Source organism: Rhopilema esculentum, chromosome 12, assembly GCF_057945365.1.
Source record: "Rhopilema esculentum isolate cy_ngs chromosome 12, ASM5794536v1, whole genome shotgun sequence".
Taxonomy (NCBI): Eukaryota; Metazoa; Cnidaria; class Scyphozoa; order Rhizostomeae; family Rhizostomatidae; genus Rhopilema; species Rhopilema esculentum.
This window is the reverse complement of record NC_142826.1, coordinates 7,478,221-7,496,685: the sequence shown is the minus strand read 5'-3', so window position 1 is coordinate 7,496,685 and position 18,465 is coordinate 7,478,221. Positions and strand designations below refer to the sequence as shown.

Here is an 18,465-nt window from a genome sequence, read left to right as displayed (position 1 = left end):
GATATATAAAATATCAGTCCACCTCATTCATAGAGGTTTTCTTGCATTTAAGAAACTAGACAACCTGATGAAAAAATTTGAGTTTCTTCTTAGCAGACAGCTTGATAAAAAAATTTGAGCTTCTTCCGTGTAGGAACTTATTCAGAGGTGTAGTGCTAGGGGGCTCAGGGGGGCTGTTTAGACTGAAAATTGGCAAATTTCTACTTTTGCTTTTGGCAACATTTTGTGCAAGAGCCCCCCTTGTTATTTTGATAGCACTACATAACTGGACTTATTGTACCATTAGTTGCAAAATATTTACCTTAATTGCAGTGCATTTCAACTGCTGCAGCAAGACAGGATTGCGGCGTCAATTCAAAAAATATTATCACTGCAACTTTGATTCCATCTGTTGTGATGTTTACATACTTTAACATAAATTATCATATTAGTATAAGGTAACCCATGTTTACATACTTCAACAGAAATTATCAAATTAGTATAAGGTAACCCATTTTATTCTATTCTAAGCGTATAAGAGCGCAAAAGCCCTGAAGAACATCCTTCAGTTATGTTTTAAAAGTTACAACATCTTTCAACGGCACGACACCATCAAATTCATCAAAAACCGCCAGATAGCTTTCTGCCTGTGGATGTTTATTTAAGACCCCGTTTACACTGTCCCGGGACAATTTTGTACCGTTACGGTTCGCAAGTGTTTACACTGTCGCGGTTCCAAATTGTTTCGTTTAGCCGTTCCGTTTACACTGTACCGGTACAGTGTAATGGCTTCCAAATTTAATGGCAGAACATTGTTTAGAAGAAGCTGTATTTAGTCAACCAAGGCTTTTATTTTGCCGCCGAAGTCAACAATCGAATTTTTATTGAGAGTTAAAATGGAGTGGAAGGCCGATAAAAACTTTACTTGGACGAACGACAAGGTGGCTTTAATTTTCAGTGTTATTTTAGACTACAAAACTGCAAAGTCTAATCAAGGCTTGGGCTGGGAAACACTACAAGCCTTTTCTGTGGTCGTCTTTTCTTCAGCATTTCCTTTTCTTCAGAATTTGACAACGTAGTTACGCCACAATCAAAGCCTCGATTACCTGAAACAGCCATACAAAAGACCTCTTTGTGAATCCGTGACAAAATCGTCTCGGATAGGTGTTTACACTGTCCCGTTCAAAAACGGAACCGTGACGGTACAAAATTCGTTCGCTTTCAAAGCAGGGTCCAAACTGTTCCGGATAGCAGGGCAAAATCGTCACGGTTCCACAGTGCTAGTGTAAACGGAAGGGCGAACCGCGACAGTTTTGTCACGGTTCCAAACTTGCACGGGACAGTGTAAACGGGGTCTAAGAGTCAGGTTGTTGAAGTAGAAAATTCTTCAAAGAGTTCATTTTCCGACGAACGTGAATCATACATATTCGAAACTGTTGGCTACATAAATGTTCTCTAGGTGCATATGCAGAAAAATAGGCTTCGAAGTCGTAATTTTTAGGGGTTTCTTACTCCGGTCACAAAAATCTAGCAAGAGAAGAATATACGGACGTTGGGGCAGCAGAAAAATGCATTTTACAACCTTTCAAAGTGAAACCTATTCACATTCTTTATTTGATACTCTAAAGGGCGTTAAACCGGAGAAAATTTCTCAGGGAATACCAATGCCCATAACAGTGTTTCAGCCACTATTCAAGGACCACATATCATATAGGGGTTGGGGGGCTGAAGCGTTTTGAGAGTTAAAGATGCAAAAGGCCGAATGAAAGATTGCTGTTGCATTGTTTTGAACACAATTTTGAAGAATCATTCTCAATGCCCAAAACTGTATGCGCTATGTTCAAGTTCAAGTTCAAGTTTTCATTTTAAAAAATCCAACATACAAATTCCAGCTAACAACAAGTACAAAACTACATTAACAACAACAAATAATATCAAAGTATACAAAAAGAACTAAACTAATTTAAAGGAAGTTTGTAGGTATGGAATTTCTTAAGGAGGAGCTCTCTCAATAGATAAACTAATCGAGGAGAGAGCACCCCCTGTACGAGAAGTCTATTATTTTATGGTACAAAAATAAAGACCTTTAGCGAACACGTCCTTCCTCCATGCCTGGACGCGAATGTCTATGGGAGTTTTTCTACTCCGAACGACTGTTTCATCTGATGCTGGATTTCAGTTGACCGGTGTTCTTTGTAGACCGGTTTTTTTAACCGGTTCTTTGATTGCCGATACTATATTTGCGTGCCGTGAGTTATTCCTTGTCAAAGGCCAGGCTACCTTTCGTTGGATCAGCAACTCTAATCTCCCGATTAAACGAACAATATAAGTTTCAAGTTACTTTAATATAGATAAAATCCGCTTAAAATAAAATAATTTATGCTGAAAGCAAAACTAAGATATTAACATGCCCTTCAATGATAATTGAAACAATTTAATTCAAATTTCCCAATTAATGTGCTTTCTTACTTCGTAAATACTTTGTTGAAAGGGCAATCTTGGAAACCCTTCGTGTTCACCGCCTAAAACCTTGCCAACTACTACAATGTGCTTACGTAGAACTTATCACGTGTACAGCAGGTGATTATCATTAAAACTGTGCACGTGGTTGGTTGTAAGGAGTTACTATGTCACGATAAATTTCTACGAATTCACCTGCCTTCTACTCAGATAAATCACTACCTGCCTATAACGACTGCCACTGCTGTTGAGGACAGACGTCGATCTGTTCAAAATATGTCGCCACTTAAAACAACTGTGATTGGTAGCTTTCCAAAGCCTGAATCTCTAGGCATTCCGAGTTGGGTAAAGAACGGAAAAGAAGTTATAAATTTCGTGGAAGAATACAACAAGGCACTATCGAATCAACATGCGGAGGATATTGAAAACCAACTCCAAGCGGCCACTCATGATATAATTGCATTGCAGCGCAGAGTTGGTCTAGACATACTCACTGACGGAGAATTGAGACGGGAGAAATACATACACACCTTCTGCAGAAGTCTGAATGGGTTCGACTTCCAAAAAACAAAGAAAAAAATCTGCAGAAACGGTGCCTGGGAAGGGCTTTTGCCAACGATTGTGTCAAAAGTGTCACACAAAGAAGAACCAGGTTTCATGGCAAAAGAGTGGAAGTGGAGCCAAAATATGAGTGAAAAGCCCATCAAAGTGACGATTCCAGGCCCAATGACGATCATGGACACCTTTTGTGATGACTTTTACAACAAAGATGAAGAGTTATTAAACGATCTTGCTAAATGCATCAACATTGAGCTAAAATTGTTAGCAGAGGCAGGATGCAAGGAAATTCAGGTAAGTGTGTATGACTTGTGTTGCACGACTTTATCCTGTTCGTTAGAACCATTGACTGTGTTTGGACGTAGGTTAATTAGCATTCATTCCGCTAGGGGAATGTAGGAGGTGAGATTTCCATCGATGGAGGCTTGGCGTGTTTTCTTTCTGAGGCGTTTTTAAAGATAAATCTTTGTTGATGCTTAGATTTACCAGATTTTCTGATGACAGTCCCTTGCTTCTGAAGGATTTTCAACATGAAACTGGGTGTACCACAGGGGTCACTCTTAGGGTCTCTTTTGTTTAAAATATTTATGAATTATAGTTTTCGTGCGATGAGTCTAACTATAATCTGTAAATTTAGGCTACAGTTAGATTACCTAATGTTTTTAGGCCGTAAAAATATTGCATGTTATTTGGAAAAACCATTTTTTGCATTGAATTTAGAAAATTTCTGTTCCATTGATAATGGTTTGCATCTTTGTTTCTCAATGTTTCTGTATTGCCAGGTTGACGAGCCAGTGTTGATGAGATATCCTATGCAAGGGCTTCAATATGGAATCGAATATTTGTCAGCTTGCATCACCGGCGTTCCTGAGGAGGTCTTTAAAACAGTCCACGCCTGTTGTGGATATCCCCAATATTTGGTAATTATCAATTTTTTATCAATTTTTTCACACATATTTTGACCATAAAAATTTAGATGCTTACGTTAAACAGTAGACGTTCAATAGCTGGATATGTGCTTTATTGACACTTTTCCAAATGTAAATGTAAATTTTCATAGTAAACCCTCTTTTTGCTAGATAAAGGGTTCAAATTAGCCCATATTTTTAAAATGAACCAAATTCTACAAGTAAAACAGCATCAGCAAATATATGTTTCTTCAAATGTTTTCTTTTGAATCCAAAGGACCAAATAGACTATGAAAAATCTGACAAAGGAGCGTATTTGAAGTTAGCGACAAGTCTGGATAATTCTGGGTTCGATGCATTGTCAATTGAGGATACGCATCGCAGAAATGATCCTGAGCTCTTTAAGGCCTTCAAAAAAATAAAAGTAAGTGCAGATTCCAGAGCATATTTTTGAAATATCAATGAGCTCTCTATCTTAGATAGGGATGTTTGGATAAGCGGCTGTCTTAGACATTTCATCATCGCCTGATATGCTAGACATTGAAGAAGTTACATGTATCTGGGGATATAGATTTTACCACTCGTCAAACAGTTAGCTGCTTCAGCCTAGGCTATATTATGCCAAGCCTGTCCGCCACGAAACTGCAACTTTTCCTACGTACAAGATTTGCTCTCATCCTTCTTCGTTGATTCAACACCACTAGGGTTATAGAAGAAACGGGTGTTAAGGCCAATTTAAAAGAATTCTCGTGTAATCTATACTAAGACTTTTGGCTTCTGCTTCTTCATCGTGATTCCCTTTTCTAAAATTCATATTTCTTAACGGTAGCAAATACTTTTAGATTGTCCTTGGTGTCATCGATGTGGTGAAAAGTCGTCTAGAAACTGTTGAAGAAATCCGCAAACATATATCGGACGTATTGGAATACGTACCCCGAGAACGGCTGATTATCGCACCGGATTGTGGGCTGATCTTCCTGCCTATAAACCTTGTAGAAAATAAGCTGGCCAACATGGTCAAAGCAGCGTCTAGTTTGTGAGAAAGATATTCAAAGTTTTTAGCAATTTTTAAAGTTTTGTGTATATATAATTTTCAAGTTAAGCAGATTGTGAATCAGCTGTATATTTAAACTGCTTTGTAAAATGTTTTCATTCAAGCCACCGAAAATTCCGTTATTTCTTTTGAATTCTTTTGGCCATCAAATCATGTATAGGAATTTAACACACGCTAAGAAATTTGTTCCTAGATATACATTTATAAGAATGTATCCTGTTATTGTAGCGAATCGTATATCTGGAGACTGTACCCTTGGCACTAGAGCCTAAAGAAACTGAGGATATTTCTGTGACTGGTTTCAAACTGTACTTCTGAGACTAAATTATGGATTCTCTGCCACTCAGGCAGTGTGACCAAATCTCAATTTTGGAATTATGCCAAATTTGCCATTAAATTATGCTAGATTTGCAAAAATTATACTAAATTTCTAATCAAGGCAACTCTATTTCTAATCTGTTCAAAAAAGCAACTTAGATCAATGGTTCTGACGTCCAATTTATTTCATTTTGGCCGTTTTTCAAAACTCCTTGGCCATCATAAATTGATCTGGCTTAAGAAGCAAATATTGGCACACATAGTATTCAACATTTTTAAAGATAAATTCAAAATTTCAAATGATGAAGCATTAAACAAAGTAAAAGATAACAGACAATTTTTTGTAACAGACAACTTTTGTAATCTACAAAGCAAATCTTGTTTACACTATCACTCCCACCAATTAGCAAAATTTAGCTTTTTTTTATTTCGTTTAGCTGGCTGATTTTGGCAGCCAACGGTAAAATACTTGGCTGCCAACTATTCCAAACATCTGGCATCCCTTAAAGTAGAAAGTCCCAATTTTTACTCCTAAAATGATAGGAGTCTCGCAAAACGTCACGAGACACCAAAAGCCATCTACTTGAAAAGGGGATAAAAAGTAACTGTTTCTTATGGTCCTCACTATGTCTCGCAACAAGCTATCGTTGTATCAATCCAAACATTTTTAAACATCTATTGATACATCAACGTGTTTGTAACAAGTATTTTTCAAATCCCCACCCTTTTTTTAGAATGCCTAAATTTTGCTGAGCCACAACATGCTTAAATTGTTCTTAAAAATACAAGGTGCCACTGAGTCGCATGGTAGTGTCATAAAGACTCGAAAACCAAATATGTCTACTTAAAGACAGATAGCGTGAAATTCGCATTTTTCTTGCTTTGAACAAAACTCAAATAAACCAAAAATTTGATTCTTGATGAAGGTTGAGCGTTGCATTATTTTTTAACTATTCTTAAATTTCAGCGATTTAGAGCCTTAATACTCATAGACTGTTTTTTTATAAAAAGTGTGTACCCTGAATCATATGAATGAATTAAAATTCCTAAAACAAAACTAGCGCTACTCAAGCACTACTGAATAAATCGGTTATTGAACCTCACTGCGCAACCAAATTGTGCTCTGACTCTGAGCCAACAAGTAAGATAGCCCCTCTTGCTATTCGACCCGTCATTGTATCACTTTTTTCGCTTCTTAGAAATAGAAACAATTTCATGAGTTATTGAAAAATTAATTGAAAGTTGAAAACTTTGCCTCTGTAGCTAGATAAAAAGGAAGTTTTCCATAAATGCTTAAATTGGTTTTGCCGAAAAGTTCCACAGGGGAGACCATATCTTTGGTACAGTAGTCTTTGTGCTCCTTGAATTATAAAATCCGCTTCAATGTTGACCATATCATCGTTATAATCCAATGTTTTCACTTTACATGCTAGAAGATTGGGCAATTTTATCCCCTCGTGCTAATTTTAAATATTTATTTATTTATAAAGATTTTAAATAAATTCTTTTTCTTGGCCCTATCCTCTAAAGTCTTGGTTATTTTCCTAATATAATCAAAAAAGTTTCAAATGAGGTTCTCGTTTCCATCGAAGGAACTATGTTTTTCTTTATTTTGATCTTTTCGTAGCGGGAAGGCATGATTGTAAAAACTCTGCCCATATAATTCCTATCATAAAATAAGTGGAAATGTAAGGAGGTAACATAAGAGGTTTTGGCAAAGACATTTGATGATTTTATATTGCTTGAAAGTTGTATCAGGTTGTTTAGAAGCATCCCTCTCTGCTTTCGTTAAGTTAGGGTGCTATGACAGTTCATATGAGACAGAGTCATCTATATAAATTTTTGCAGCTTGTACATCTAAAGGTTGTGCATTTGCGCAGTGATAAGTAATGTAAAGCTTGGTTCAAAAAACCTGTCAAAGCACAAATTGGTTGTAATTTTGTTTTTTAAATATGTTGTGCGGCCCCTTATGCTTACGAGCAGATTATGGCACCATCTTAAACCTCAGCCTTTAAAATTACTTAGGGCTAACTGCCACATTGGCCCAGCTTGCTTTGCAAGGCCGTGTCCACAACATTAGGATTGATGATTTATTCATTGTTTGAATTTTTAATGATATCCAGTTTAGTAGTTACAAACGGGGATCTAGTTGTCTTGTCTGTAAAATTATCCTCTGAAAATTCCCCAAGTCATTAATATTACGTCAACCCGTATTATTATGAATTAATTGGGACTGACCATCCCATGAATCATTCTGAAAACTGTACGTATATATTTTGTCCGCCTTGTGGAGACAATGTTCTTCGAAACCATTTGACTCGTGTAAGAGAACCCTATGACACCATATAAAGCCTTGCCGCGGACCGTCATTTCACTTGCAAGCCGCAACCGTATTATAGAAGCCGTAAACCGTTGCGAATTTATACCGAAAGACGCAAGACGCACCTTTTGTTGAAACCGCAATCCGTAGATAAATCATGTTTAAATCCGGAGGCTGCGCTCAAAAATAGGGTCCAGGCCATGAAGCCGCAAACCTATAATAGGCCCCCATCAATGGAAACAATGATTTTTTGAGAATATAAAAATTATGCCAGAGTTATGCTAGATTCTAAGTTATGCTAGATATTGTGCTGAACGACGATTTTGGCCAATGTTATGCTAGATCTGGTCACACTGCACCCAGGGTAGGGAGGCTGCTGTAGAACAAAACAGCAATCTTACAAAAACTTCAAGACTTTCTAGAATTGTCACGCACAGCAACTATGCATTCCCTGTAAACTTAATCAAGAATTTAGATCGGCATACAGCTCTTTTTAGGATAATGGGTGAGGTATCTACTATTACCGTGGCGCCTATATCCGGCCCGGTTTTTTTAATGTCAGTTTCTTACCGTATATTGTCAGAGAAATAACATAAAGCGATTTTCATATAGAAGATTCAATTATTTTCACTTAGTATTTTACATATATCTTTAATAATTGGTTCTACTTTTGATAAAATATGTTCTGACACCTTGACAGTCACTAAACAAGGGACCTCCAGCCCCTTTCCTCTTTTGCTCTCTCGTTTTCCTGTCACTCAAACTTTCATGAAGCCACCGGACAGCAAAATGAGGGTGCGAGTTTTAGAAAATACAATTTCACCATCTTTCAGAACTTTCACGGCATATTGATCGTGTTGATTATCAGGCTCTCTTTTACAAGTCAGCTCCTCTTGAATACGTGGGATTCATATATCTTTATATAAGTGATGTCCAGTGATGAAACAGTTAAATTCAAATACATAGGGACGACATTTAGCTGCTCTCGCCATTGCAGAATCATGTGAAAGGAAATATTTACCACAAACGTTAAACTCTAAATATAAATTTTCAAATTTGACCCATAACATCTGAAAAAATTTATACTAATGCAATCATAACATTCGATAGCTCTGGTTCTGATGAAAAACACGACGAGGACATTATCGTAGAGCTATAGCTTTGTGTTTGTAATCTGCAAAATTTCTACAGTTAAGATGTTTCTTAGTATAAGCTGTGATGCAAATGATTTTTTTGCGATTTAAAGTGATTTTGTTGCCAAAAAAATTATAGGCGCCTGGCGCCTATACGTGGCCCTATTTTCTAGACTTGAACCCAGAATTTTAAATATCCGGATATAGGCGCCGGCGCCTTTATGCGAGACTAAAAAGTACAAAAGAGCATCTTTGAATAGCAAATGAGCTGCAGATATTCAGAATTAGCAATGTCCTCTGATAGGGTTCGTGCGTGCCCTTTTGTATCAAACTTTATGTTAAGGTTGTGTTACAAAGCTCTAACATATCCTCAGTTGCTTTAAAGTCTTTGCAGTATTTTTCTCCAAATTTCAATGTTTTGAGATCGTGTTGCTCTTGGATAATGCCCAATCATCCCAAAATTTTCGTATTTGGATTTCATCTCTTCCCAAATTTCATGAGCAGACCCAGTGGGAATTGAGCAGACCCAGTGGAAATTGCATAGCATACAAAAAAGTCCGGCAAAGGGTAGAGGGCCAACAAGATACAGATATTTGCCCACTACAGCCATCCCTGTCCAAAACAGGTTCAATCTTCTGAAACAGAAGAAAATCAATCAAGTAGCAACAAGGGATTTCAAACAGCCTCACAGAACAAAGAACGACCATCAAACAAAGAACCTAGAAGCAAACAATGGCATCAATATTAGCAACAATAATGATAAATGGAAGCCTAATGTGACAATCCTCGGGGACTCGATTGTAAAACATGTCGAAGGAATAAGAATACAGCATTCGCTCGAAAGTCAACAGCAAACTACAGCAAAATTCTTCCCGGGTGCTACAACGGAAGACATGAACCACTATGCTATACTAACGAAGAAAAGAAACCAGGAATGTTGATATTGCATGTTGGAACGAATGATTTAAAATCGAGCAAACACTTTTCGAGATAGCTGGAAAAATACACCTTTTAGTTCGTGCACAAATCTTAGTAATGAGTGTAGCATAGACATACAAGAAAATACATCTGAATTAGATCAATCCATTAATTGATCTTTACTCCAGGAAAATAGTAATGACGATCAAAACCTGCTAGAAGAGCTCCGGAAGAACAACGCGAAGGGTTTAGTAATTGCCCACCTTAACATAAACTCAGTTCGAAACAGGTTTGTTGGAGCGATCGAGTCCTTGGAATAGGGTGGTGCCCAGTCTTTCTCCCGTCGACCACTGCGTTGACATGTCTTTCGTCATAAATCGCTTCGACACATGACCTCAAGGGTTAGTTAGTTGACTATTGTGACTGAGTGTGTAGTAAGCACGTTTTGTTACGAAGATCACATACATAATCTCACAAATGGATTTTCTCTATGCTCCGACCTAGACTTTACAACAAGGTTTGACTCCTTTAAATTCCTAGTTGCAAAAAATGTCGATATCCTTGTTTTTATTGAAACAAAAATAGATAGCATATTCCCTCCTGGTCAATCTTTGATAGAAGGGTTTAAGCCTCCTTTGAGGTATGATCGGAATCAACATGGAGGAGGAATATTAGTTTCCATACGAGAAGGGATCCCCATCTAGAGAATTGAAGTTTGAATTTTCTATGAATATGGAATGTAAGTAACGCTCTCGAAAAGAAACTTTCGAGGGAAGAAACTTTCACGGGAAGAAACTTTCGAAGGAAGAAACTTTCACGGGAAGAAACTTTCGAAGGAAGAAACCTTCGGGTTTTTTGCGTTTTTGGCCTAAAATCGCGAATGTTTGATACCTGAAACTTCCTGAAATACTAAATTTGCGAATACTAAATTTTTGTAAAATATCCAAAAAATTTTGCTGTTGATCGTATTGGAAACTTTGATGACGAATTATTGTTTTGAACAAATTTTAATATGGTTTCGTTGAATAAAAGATAGAAGAAAACCACAATTGAATAAAAATGTTCTCCGCGCAAAGTTCATGATTTTCATTAAAGGGGAAATGAAATGAAAAATAAAAACCAATTGACAAGTAGTTTTCATCGTGCTGTTTTCGAATATCGACACGAAATTTGCGTTTTTCCTTTCGTTTTTCCGCATTTACCAAGCAAAGTGCGAAATTTCTCCATTTCCGTGGCGGAGATGTCTGGAGACAAATTTAAGGCGCTGACGTAAAGTCGTGGACACGTGCCCGATCCCAAGCGTGGAAACGAAAACAACATTGTAGTAGAGTGAAACGGAGGGAAGGAATTCGTTTAGCAGTTAGAATTTCAGCAATTTTCACGACAGCTCTTCAGGAATGGCAACAGACTCAAGATCGAGCGACGAGAAAATATTTGGAGCATGTAGTGGTGGAGTACAAGCGCGAGCGGGAACAGCGAAAGTTTGTTTTTGTGAAGGGTTTTTTTCGCTTCTTTTGCGAATGTTGACTCCAAAAATTAGGCGCTTTTCTCAATTCGAGAAGCTTTCTTCCTGCCAAACTTTCTTCCCTCAAAGAAATATGACCCTTGGGGACGGGAGATGAATCATGCCCGTCTTCCAGACATGCACTAGGCCCCGTTTCAGGGTCATTGCACATGCGCATTATCACTTGAAGCCCTGGCAGGAAGTTCAACAGTTGTGTGGTTACAGGCAGAACCATTGTGCGAATACTGTTGTTAATGCGCATGTGCAATGACCTTACAACACTGATTGGTTGAAGACGGTATTGTTTCGAAAGATAGGACTAAAGGTTTCGTCTCCCGAACAAGATAGACACAAAATTGGCACTGTCCCGGTCTACATTATCAAATAAAAAAAAATGACTCACGACCAATATTGACCAATTTCCTTAACTAAGATTCAGCCTCCTCAATCTTGTAGGTCTAGAAACACTGTTAAAACAAGTGATTCTGCCATCGGTCAACATCTTTTAGACAACCCAGATTGTGCAAAACTCTATAATGACGACATGTTTCAGATAATTGGAAGAGCCCGGTCGTCCTTCCATCTAGCAGTTTTGGAGTCGATCTACATAAAACGAAAAAGCCGCCATTGTTTAGATAGAAGAAGTTCGTTTTCTCTCTTGGACTCCAGTGATAATTTTTTTTAGGCACGCGGCACTGATTGGTCAACTATACCGGTTTTGTGCTTGTGTTTTTCTGATTGGCCTATTTTGATCAACAACTGTGTATATATTTTTCATTGTGTTCTTTCGGACCCTGATTCTGACGTTTTATGCTCTTAAGAGTGTCAGACGAAAAGCTTTTAGCATGTTGTAAAATGTTTGCTTTTTTCAAAGCCATTTTCAAATTCTGTACGGCAAAAAAAATTGTTAACCAAGATTCGGATTTTGACTGACAAAATCCAAGCAGCAAAACACTCTATGGTAGAAATTGGTAAATCCTGAGAAATTATTGTGTTTTTGTGGAAATCTAGTAGTTGCCTATCCGACCAAGATACTCTTGGAATACATTTTACCCATTTTTGTTTTTGACATAAGAACCTTTACCTCCTCACGTATCAATTATTCTCGTTTATGAAAAAACAAAATCCTATGTCCGCGTTAATAAAAACATATATGAAGATGCCAAAACCCCTTACTAACCTGACTGCTGTTCTGTCCTGAAAAAGCCCTCCAGATCCTGTTCACCAAAAATGATATGTTTATTTTAAGATTTGAAAACTTACCAAACCTTAAGGATACCAAACCTACTGACTTGTTTCTGTTCTAGAGAAGAACGGGATCCCAAAGTTGAAGGAGAAGTTTTTGCCAACTGAATTTCTTCCTCAAAAAAAGCATTATAACATCTAAACCAGCACCCAGAAGAGAGTTACAGTACTTAAAGCCATAAGAGCCAGTAAAAGCAATCAAGTATGCTTGTCTACGTGACAAATTATTAGTAAATGTGATGAATACTGGTAGTTCTCAAATTATCAGAAAATGCTGACATTGTAATAAAAGTAAAAATTTGCAGCTTCATTAGTTATGAAATTGAGTGTCAAGGGGTTAAGCTGTCATTGGATCATTCTATATGCAAAAAGAATTTAAGAAGTTTGCAAAGGTGCAGACTACAATGGCTTTTAAATGACATAGATAGTTTTCGAGGATGTCCCGGAGTACACTCATTTTTTGATAACAAACAAAGGTCGGTGTTGAGTACTCCAGCTCTTTAATGTTCTGGAAATTTCAATTCTCACTGTTTCTTAAGAGTTTCTTAAATATGATGTTATGAATGATGTTATGAAATGTTTGTGACCTTTTTTATCACGTCAAGATATTGTTTCCGTTCCGATGCTGTATTTAGATGTGGAAAGTATATTTTTATCCTTTGTGTCTTAAGTTCTAGGCTAAAAGAGCAATCTTGTTCTTGGATTTTACAAAATTTCGTTGTTCTCAGTTTTATCACGTTTTATAATTTTCTTAATTTTTTTGATTCGAGTACTGATATTTCTTAATTTTTTCTAACTGTCCAGTTCCCCTTTTTTATAGCCAATTTCTTATAAAAAAAATAAGTGTAGTGAAACCTGAGCTACAAAAGTCTGGACAACTTCCAACTACAAGGTCCATTGTCCCTTTCTATTTACATTGGATATCTAAGCCACAGTATTCAGACAAATGTGATGCAGCTGAAACAGTTGATGAATTTTCATCACTGACCACCGTTGATAACATGAAAGAAAACTGATTTGCGCAAAGGGAAATAACTATTGCATTCCTCTAGAGTATCTTCATCGTCGAAATAAAAAATGTCATCAAAATCGTTAAAATCCGCCATTATTGAAACTGAATTCAAATTAGCAGACCGAAACAAAACTTCTCTTTGTTCACGGCTTCAACGTTGCGAGTAAACTAAAGCTTCTCGTCTGACACTCTTCAGAGTTTAAAACGTCAGAACATAGATCGAAAACTCTACGCTAGGAAATATATTATAGATTCTATAGGCAAGCGGCACTGATTGGGCAACCTCAGCAATAATGTGCTCGCGTTTCTGATTGGCCTATTTCGATCCACAACTGGGTACATATATTTCCTAGCGTAGAGTTTTCGATCTATATTCTGACGTTTTAGACTCTGAAGAGTGTCAGACGAAAAGCATTAGTTTACTCAAATGTCTGCCTTTTTCAAAGCCATAATAAAAGAAATATGATATCTCAAATGGCTATTTAATTTAACCTGCAAAGAAAAAGATAAATCCTAACATTGAGTCAAGATAGTAGCGGCGCCACGGGGGGGGACACGTCCCCCCAGTTCTCAGCAGAACCGATTTTGTATTTCGTCCAAATTCAATGAGAAAATGTTGGGGTAGGGGTAATATTTTGACACCGTACTTGCTGTGATGTAATCCTATGATTTTTAAACTGCCAATTTTCAAACAAAAGTTAGTCTTAGGCGTTCCCTTCGGATAAAATTGGCGTTCTCTGTTGGTAAGGGGCGTTTTCTGGTGGTTAAAAGGGCGTGGCTTAAATTTTTTTGGTTTGTTCCTCCCCCCACCCCCCCCCCAGAGCTTAGTGGCTGGCGCCGCCATTGAGTCAAGAGGACAAGGCGCGCGTTTGTTCACAGTCCCTAGTTGCCAATCCAGCTTTCCTTTCTATATCTATGCGTCCACTGGAAACCGGGGTGGGCCATACTCTAGCTGAATTTGTATAATTTTTATGGGTGACCGAATTTGGCCGTCAATCATAAAATATTTGGCCTTCAACCGCAATGAAACTGTACTTTGGAGTTTGTGTCGTGCTGCTTGCAACTCATATAAAACCTACCTGCTTATAAGAAATTATATGTGCTGAAGACAGACGTCAATCTGTTCAAAATATGTCGCCACTTAAAACAACTGTGATTGGTAGCTTTCCAAAGCCTGAATACCTAGGCATTCCATGTTGGGTAAAGAACGGAAAAGAAGTTATAAATTTCGTGGAAGAATACAACAAAGCACTATCAAGTCAAGGTGCGGAGGAAATTGAAAACCAACTCCAAGCGGCCACTCATGATATAATTGCATTGCAGCGCAGAGTTGGTCTAGACCTACTCACTGACGGAGAATTGAGACGAGAGAAATACATACACACCTTCTGCAGAAGTCTGAATGGGTTCGACTTCCAAAAAACAAAGAAAAAAATCTGCAGAAACGGTGCCTGGGAAGGACTTTTGCCAACGATTGTGTCAAAAGTTTCGCACAAAGAAGAACCAGGTTTCATGGCAAAAGAGTGGAAGTGGAGCCAAAATATGAGTGAAAAGCCAATCAAAGTGACGATTCCAGGCCCAATGACGATCATGGACACCTTTTGTGATGACTTTTACAACAACGACGAAGAGTTATTAAACGATCTTGCTAAATGCATCAACATTGAGCTAAAATTGTTAGCGGAGGCAGGATGCAAGGAAATTCAAGTAAGTCTGTATGACTCAATGAGGTATTCTTATACTTCATTGGTATGACTTGTGTTGCATGACTTTATCCTGTTAAGACCATTGAATATGTTTGGACATAGGTTAATTAGCATTCATTTTGCTAGAAAAATATAGGAGATGAGATTTCCGAGACGTTTTTAAAGGTAAATTTTTGTTGATGCTTATATTTACCAGATTTTCTGATAACAGTCCCTTGCTTCTGGGAGATTGTCAGCATGAAACTTGGCGTACCACCGGGGGTCAGTCTTAGGGTCTCTTCTGTTTAATTTATTTACAAACTATATTTTTCCTTGTGTTGAATTGGACTATAATCTGTAATTATACAGACAATATGACAATTTACTTTCCTCATCAAGAATTTTTTAAAACTAGAAAATTATACTAGTTTACTAAGCAATATGTTTGCGAAAAACTGCATGAAATTGAACAGAGCAAAATTTTATCTCTTCATATGTAGTGAAAAAGAAACAAAATTTTCTGTACGCGCTTATTCATCTGTGATTATTAGGTGTTATACTTGACAAAAAAACTAAACTTTATGTCACTTGTAAAATATGTTTTGCAGGGAGGCAAGCTAGAAACTATATTCTCAGTGTGTATATGCCTGAAGAAAGGAAATAAGAGTCACAATTGCTGTAACATTTTTTAAGTTTCAGGGCTTTCCATACAACCATAGATTATGTAAAGTTTCTTTTGTGAATTTAGGCTATAGTTAGATTGATGTTTTAAGACCGTAAGTATATTGCATATTATTTGTGATAAACCTTTATTTTGCAATGTATTTAGAAGGTGTTTGTTACATTGATAATGGTTTACATCTCTGTTCTCAAAAATCTTATTCCATCACTTAATGTTACTCCGGGCCTTGTTTCTGTATTGCCAGGTTGACGAGCCAGTGTTGATGAGATATCCTATGCAAGGACTTGAATATGGAATCAAATATTTGTCAGCTTGCATCACCGACGTTCCTAAGGAGGTCTTTAAAACAGTCCACGCCTGTTGTGGATATCCCCAATATTTGGTAATTATCAAACTTTTATCAGTATTTTATACATATTTGACTTTGAATATCTTGTACTTTTTGCTATTACTGTTCCGTTTTCTCAGTATGTAACTTATAAGTATCATATCATATATAAGACACTCGCATTGTGCCTCACAGAATGTAATGATGCCTCGCATGAGCTTACCGATAATTTTCCTAAATACCACGGTAATTTTACAAGGTCCACCGCTTTTTCGCTAGATAAAGGCATGGTATTTGTAACGTACTGACTGGTGGGACATTTGTCCCAGTAGGCCCATTTGCATGTCCCAGATGATGCTGGCGAAGCATGTGACGCTCAGGCCTAAGGGCAAGGGATTTAGGTGAAAAAGTGCTTTCCTAGATACTCCTACTGCAATATTTGAAACAGAGAATTTTATTGATAAGTAAAATTTCAGCTAATCAACAGGAACAAGAACGATAGATTTGAGATTAACTGGTTTTTATCATCTAAGAATTGACTTGAGGCACCAAGGAGAATGATTAAAGAGAAAGAGAGCATACATGTATGCTATGTCAGCAAAATGTAATGCTGGCAAAATGTTGCTTATCCTCCTTTTTACTTCTGACGATACCTGATGATTATCATTTTTTAAATTAAAGTTTTTCTTCGAATTCTCAAGGACCAAACAGACTATGAAAAGGCTGACAAAGGAGCCTATTTGAAATTGGCGCCTAGTCTTGATAATTCTGGGTTTGATGCACTATCAATTGAGGATACGCATCGCAGAAATGATCCTGAGCTCTTCAAAGCCTTCAAGAAAATGAAAGTAAGTATAGACACTCAATGGAGATTCCAGAGCACCATTTATGAAATATCAGTGAGCTCACTATCTAAGATAGAGATGTTTGGTTAAGCCGGCTGTCACATGAATTCGGCCTAACCTGAGATGCTATATGTTGAAAAGCTACATGTTTCTGAGGATATAATTTTTCACCATTTGTCAAACAGGTAGATGCTTCAGGCCAGCCACAGCTAAACTAAGCCTGGCCGCCATGTAGCTGCAACTTGTCCTACTTATAAGATTTGTCTCTCGTCTTCTTGTTCAGACAACACCGCTGGGGCTACAGAAAAACAACGTGTCTTCGTGTAAATTATACTAAGATTTTGACTTCTGCTTTTATCATAGGCCTTCATTTTTTTATATTTTCTTCTTATTTCTTAACGGTATCAAATACTTTTAGATCGTCCTTGGTGTCATCGATGTGGTGAAAAGTCGTCTAGAAACTGTTGAAGAAATCCGCAAACATATATCGGACGTATTGGAATACTTACCACGAGAACGGCTGATCATCGCACCGGATTGTGGGCTGATCTTCCTGCCTATAAACCTTGTAGAAAATAAGCTGGCCAACATGGTCAAAGCAGCGTCTAGTTTTTAAGATTGATATTCAAGTTTATAGCAATTTTAAAAGTTTTGTGAAGATAATTTTCAATTTAAAAGCCACCGAATTGTCTATTATTTCTTACGAATTCTTCTGGGCATCAATTGATGCAAAATATCTAATGCTAGAATATCTAACACATGCTTAAATGTAGATCTATCTCTGTTGCCATGCTAACAATTGATTACTGAAACCGATCTGATACTATTTCTGTATACTATCATAGGAAATACACAAAGATTTAGTCAATCAGGTGTTGGTAAATAACATACGTACCAGGAAACAGCAATACATGGTAAATTAAAGTAAAGTCACGTTTGGATTGAAAGAATGCCACCTCAATGTGTCTGTCTGGACAAGCACCACAGAGTAGGGGCCCTGAGGTCTAGGTCTAGGGCCCCCACTTTTCAAAAACTTGAAGAATTAAGGAATGGACCATCGTCAATTCTCTGTTTATTCGGTTTTAGACCCCTTTTCTCGACACTCTGCGGTACCTGCTGGATCATGGTCAGTGTCCGTCTACAAAAGCAGTTATGTTCTAATGCAAATATATAAAAATCAATTTGAAATGAGAACACCATTAACAACACCCGAGCCTGAAAATATCCAAAAAAATAAGAACATTGAGCGTTGGGAAAAATTATCTAGTTCTTATGAAAAAGATTGTAGTGCACCAAATTTTAAAAGTCGGCAACTGTCTATATAAAATAAACGTACTCAGTGAGAAGTCTTTCAAGAATTTTCTACCTATATAAGTCAAACTTTGTGTACATTCTCATGCATATAAAGCTTACAATGCGTTTAAATCTGTCAAGCAACAGTTCTTCACAGTTTTCTTTGCGTTACATGATTCTTGGCTGTATCCATGCAAAAAATATGAGGGAGCCTGAGGCCCAC

General features: G+C 37.3%; 1 protein-coding gene across 5 annotated transcripts; it reads left to right on the top strand.

Moving 5' to 3' along the window:
* Positions 1-1,342: 1,342 nt before the first annotated feature.
* On the top strand, positions 1,343-17,649 carry LOC135681615 (uncharacterized). 5 transcript variants are annotated; one of them, XM_089111716.1, is made up of 4 exons: positions 1,343-3,291; positions 3,780-3,917; positions 4,183-4,329; positions 17,368-17,644. In XM_089111716.1, exons 1-4 carry the CDS (start codon positions 2,716-2,718, stop codon positions 17,563-17,565), a joined length of 1,059 nt encoding a protein of 352 aa, XP_088967842.1. In that variant the 5' UTR covers positions 1,343-2,715; the 3' UTR covers positions 17,566-17,644. The 5 variants fall into 5 exon arrangements, with proteins under 5 accessions (XP_088967842.1, XP_088967843.1, XP_088967841.1 ...); XM_089111717.1 differs by lacking the exon at positions 17,368-17,644 and adding an exon at positions 4,735-4,948 and having other exon boundaries at positions 1,345-3,291; XM_089111715.1 differs by lacking the exon at positions 17,368-17,644 and adding an exon at positions 4,748-5,981 and having other exon boundaries at positions 1,348-3,291.
* The last annotated feature ends 816 nt before the right edge of the window (positions 17,650-18,465 follow it).

Coding starts and splice junctions, on each gene's coding strand:
- LOC135681615 (XM_065196168.2), top strand. CDS start 14,541: ATGTCGCCACTTAAAACAACTGTGATTGGTAGCTTTCCAAAGCCTGAA. Junction 16,159..16,805: donor GTGGATATCCCCAATATTTG/GTAATTATCAAA, acceptor CGAATTCTCAAG/GACCAAACAGACTATGAAAA. Junction 16,953..17,367: donor AAGCCTTCAAGAAAATGAAA/GTAAGTATAGAC, acceptor AAATACTTTTAG/ATCGTCCTTGGTGTCATCGA.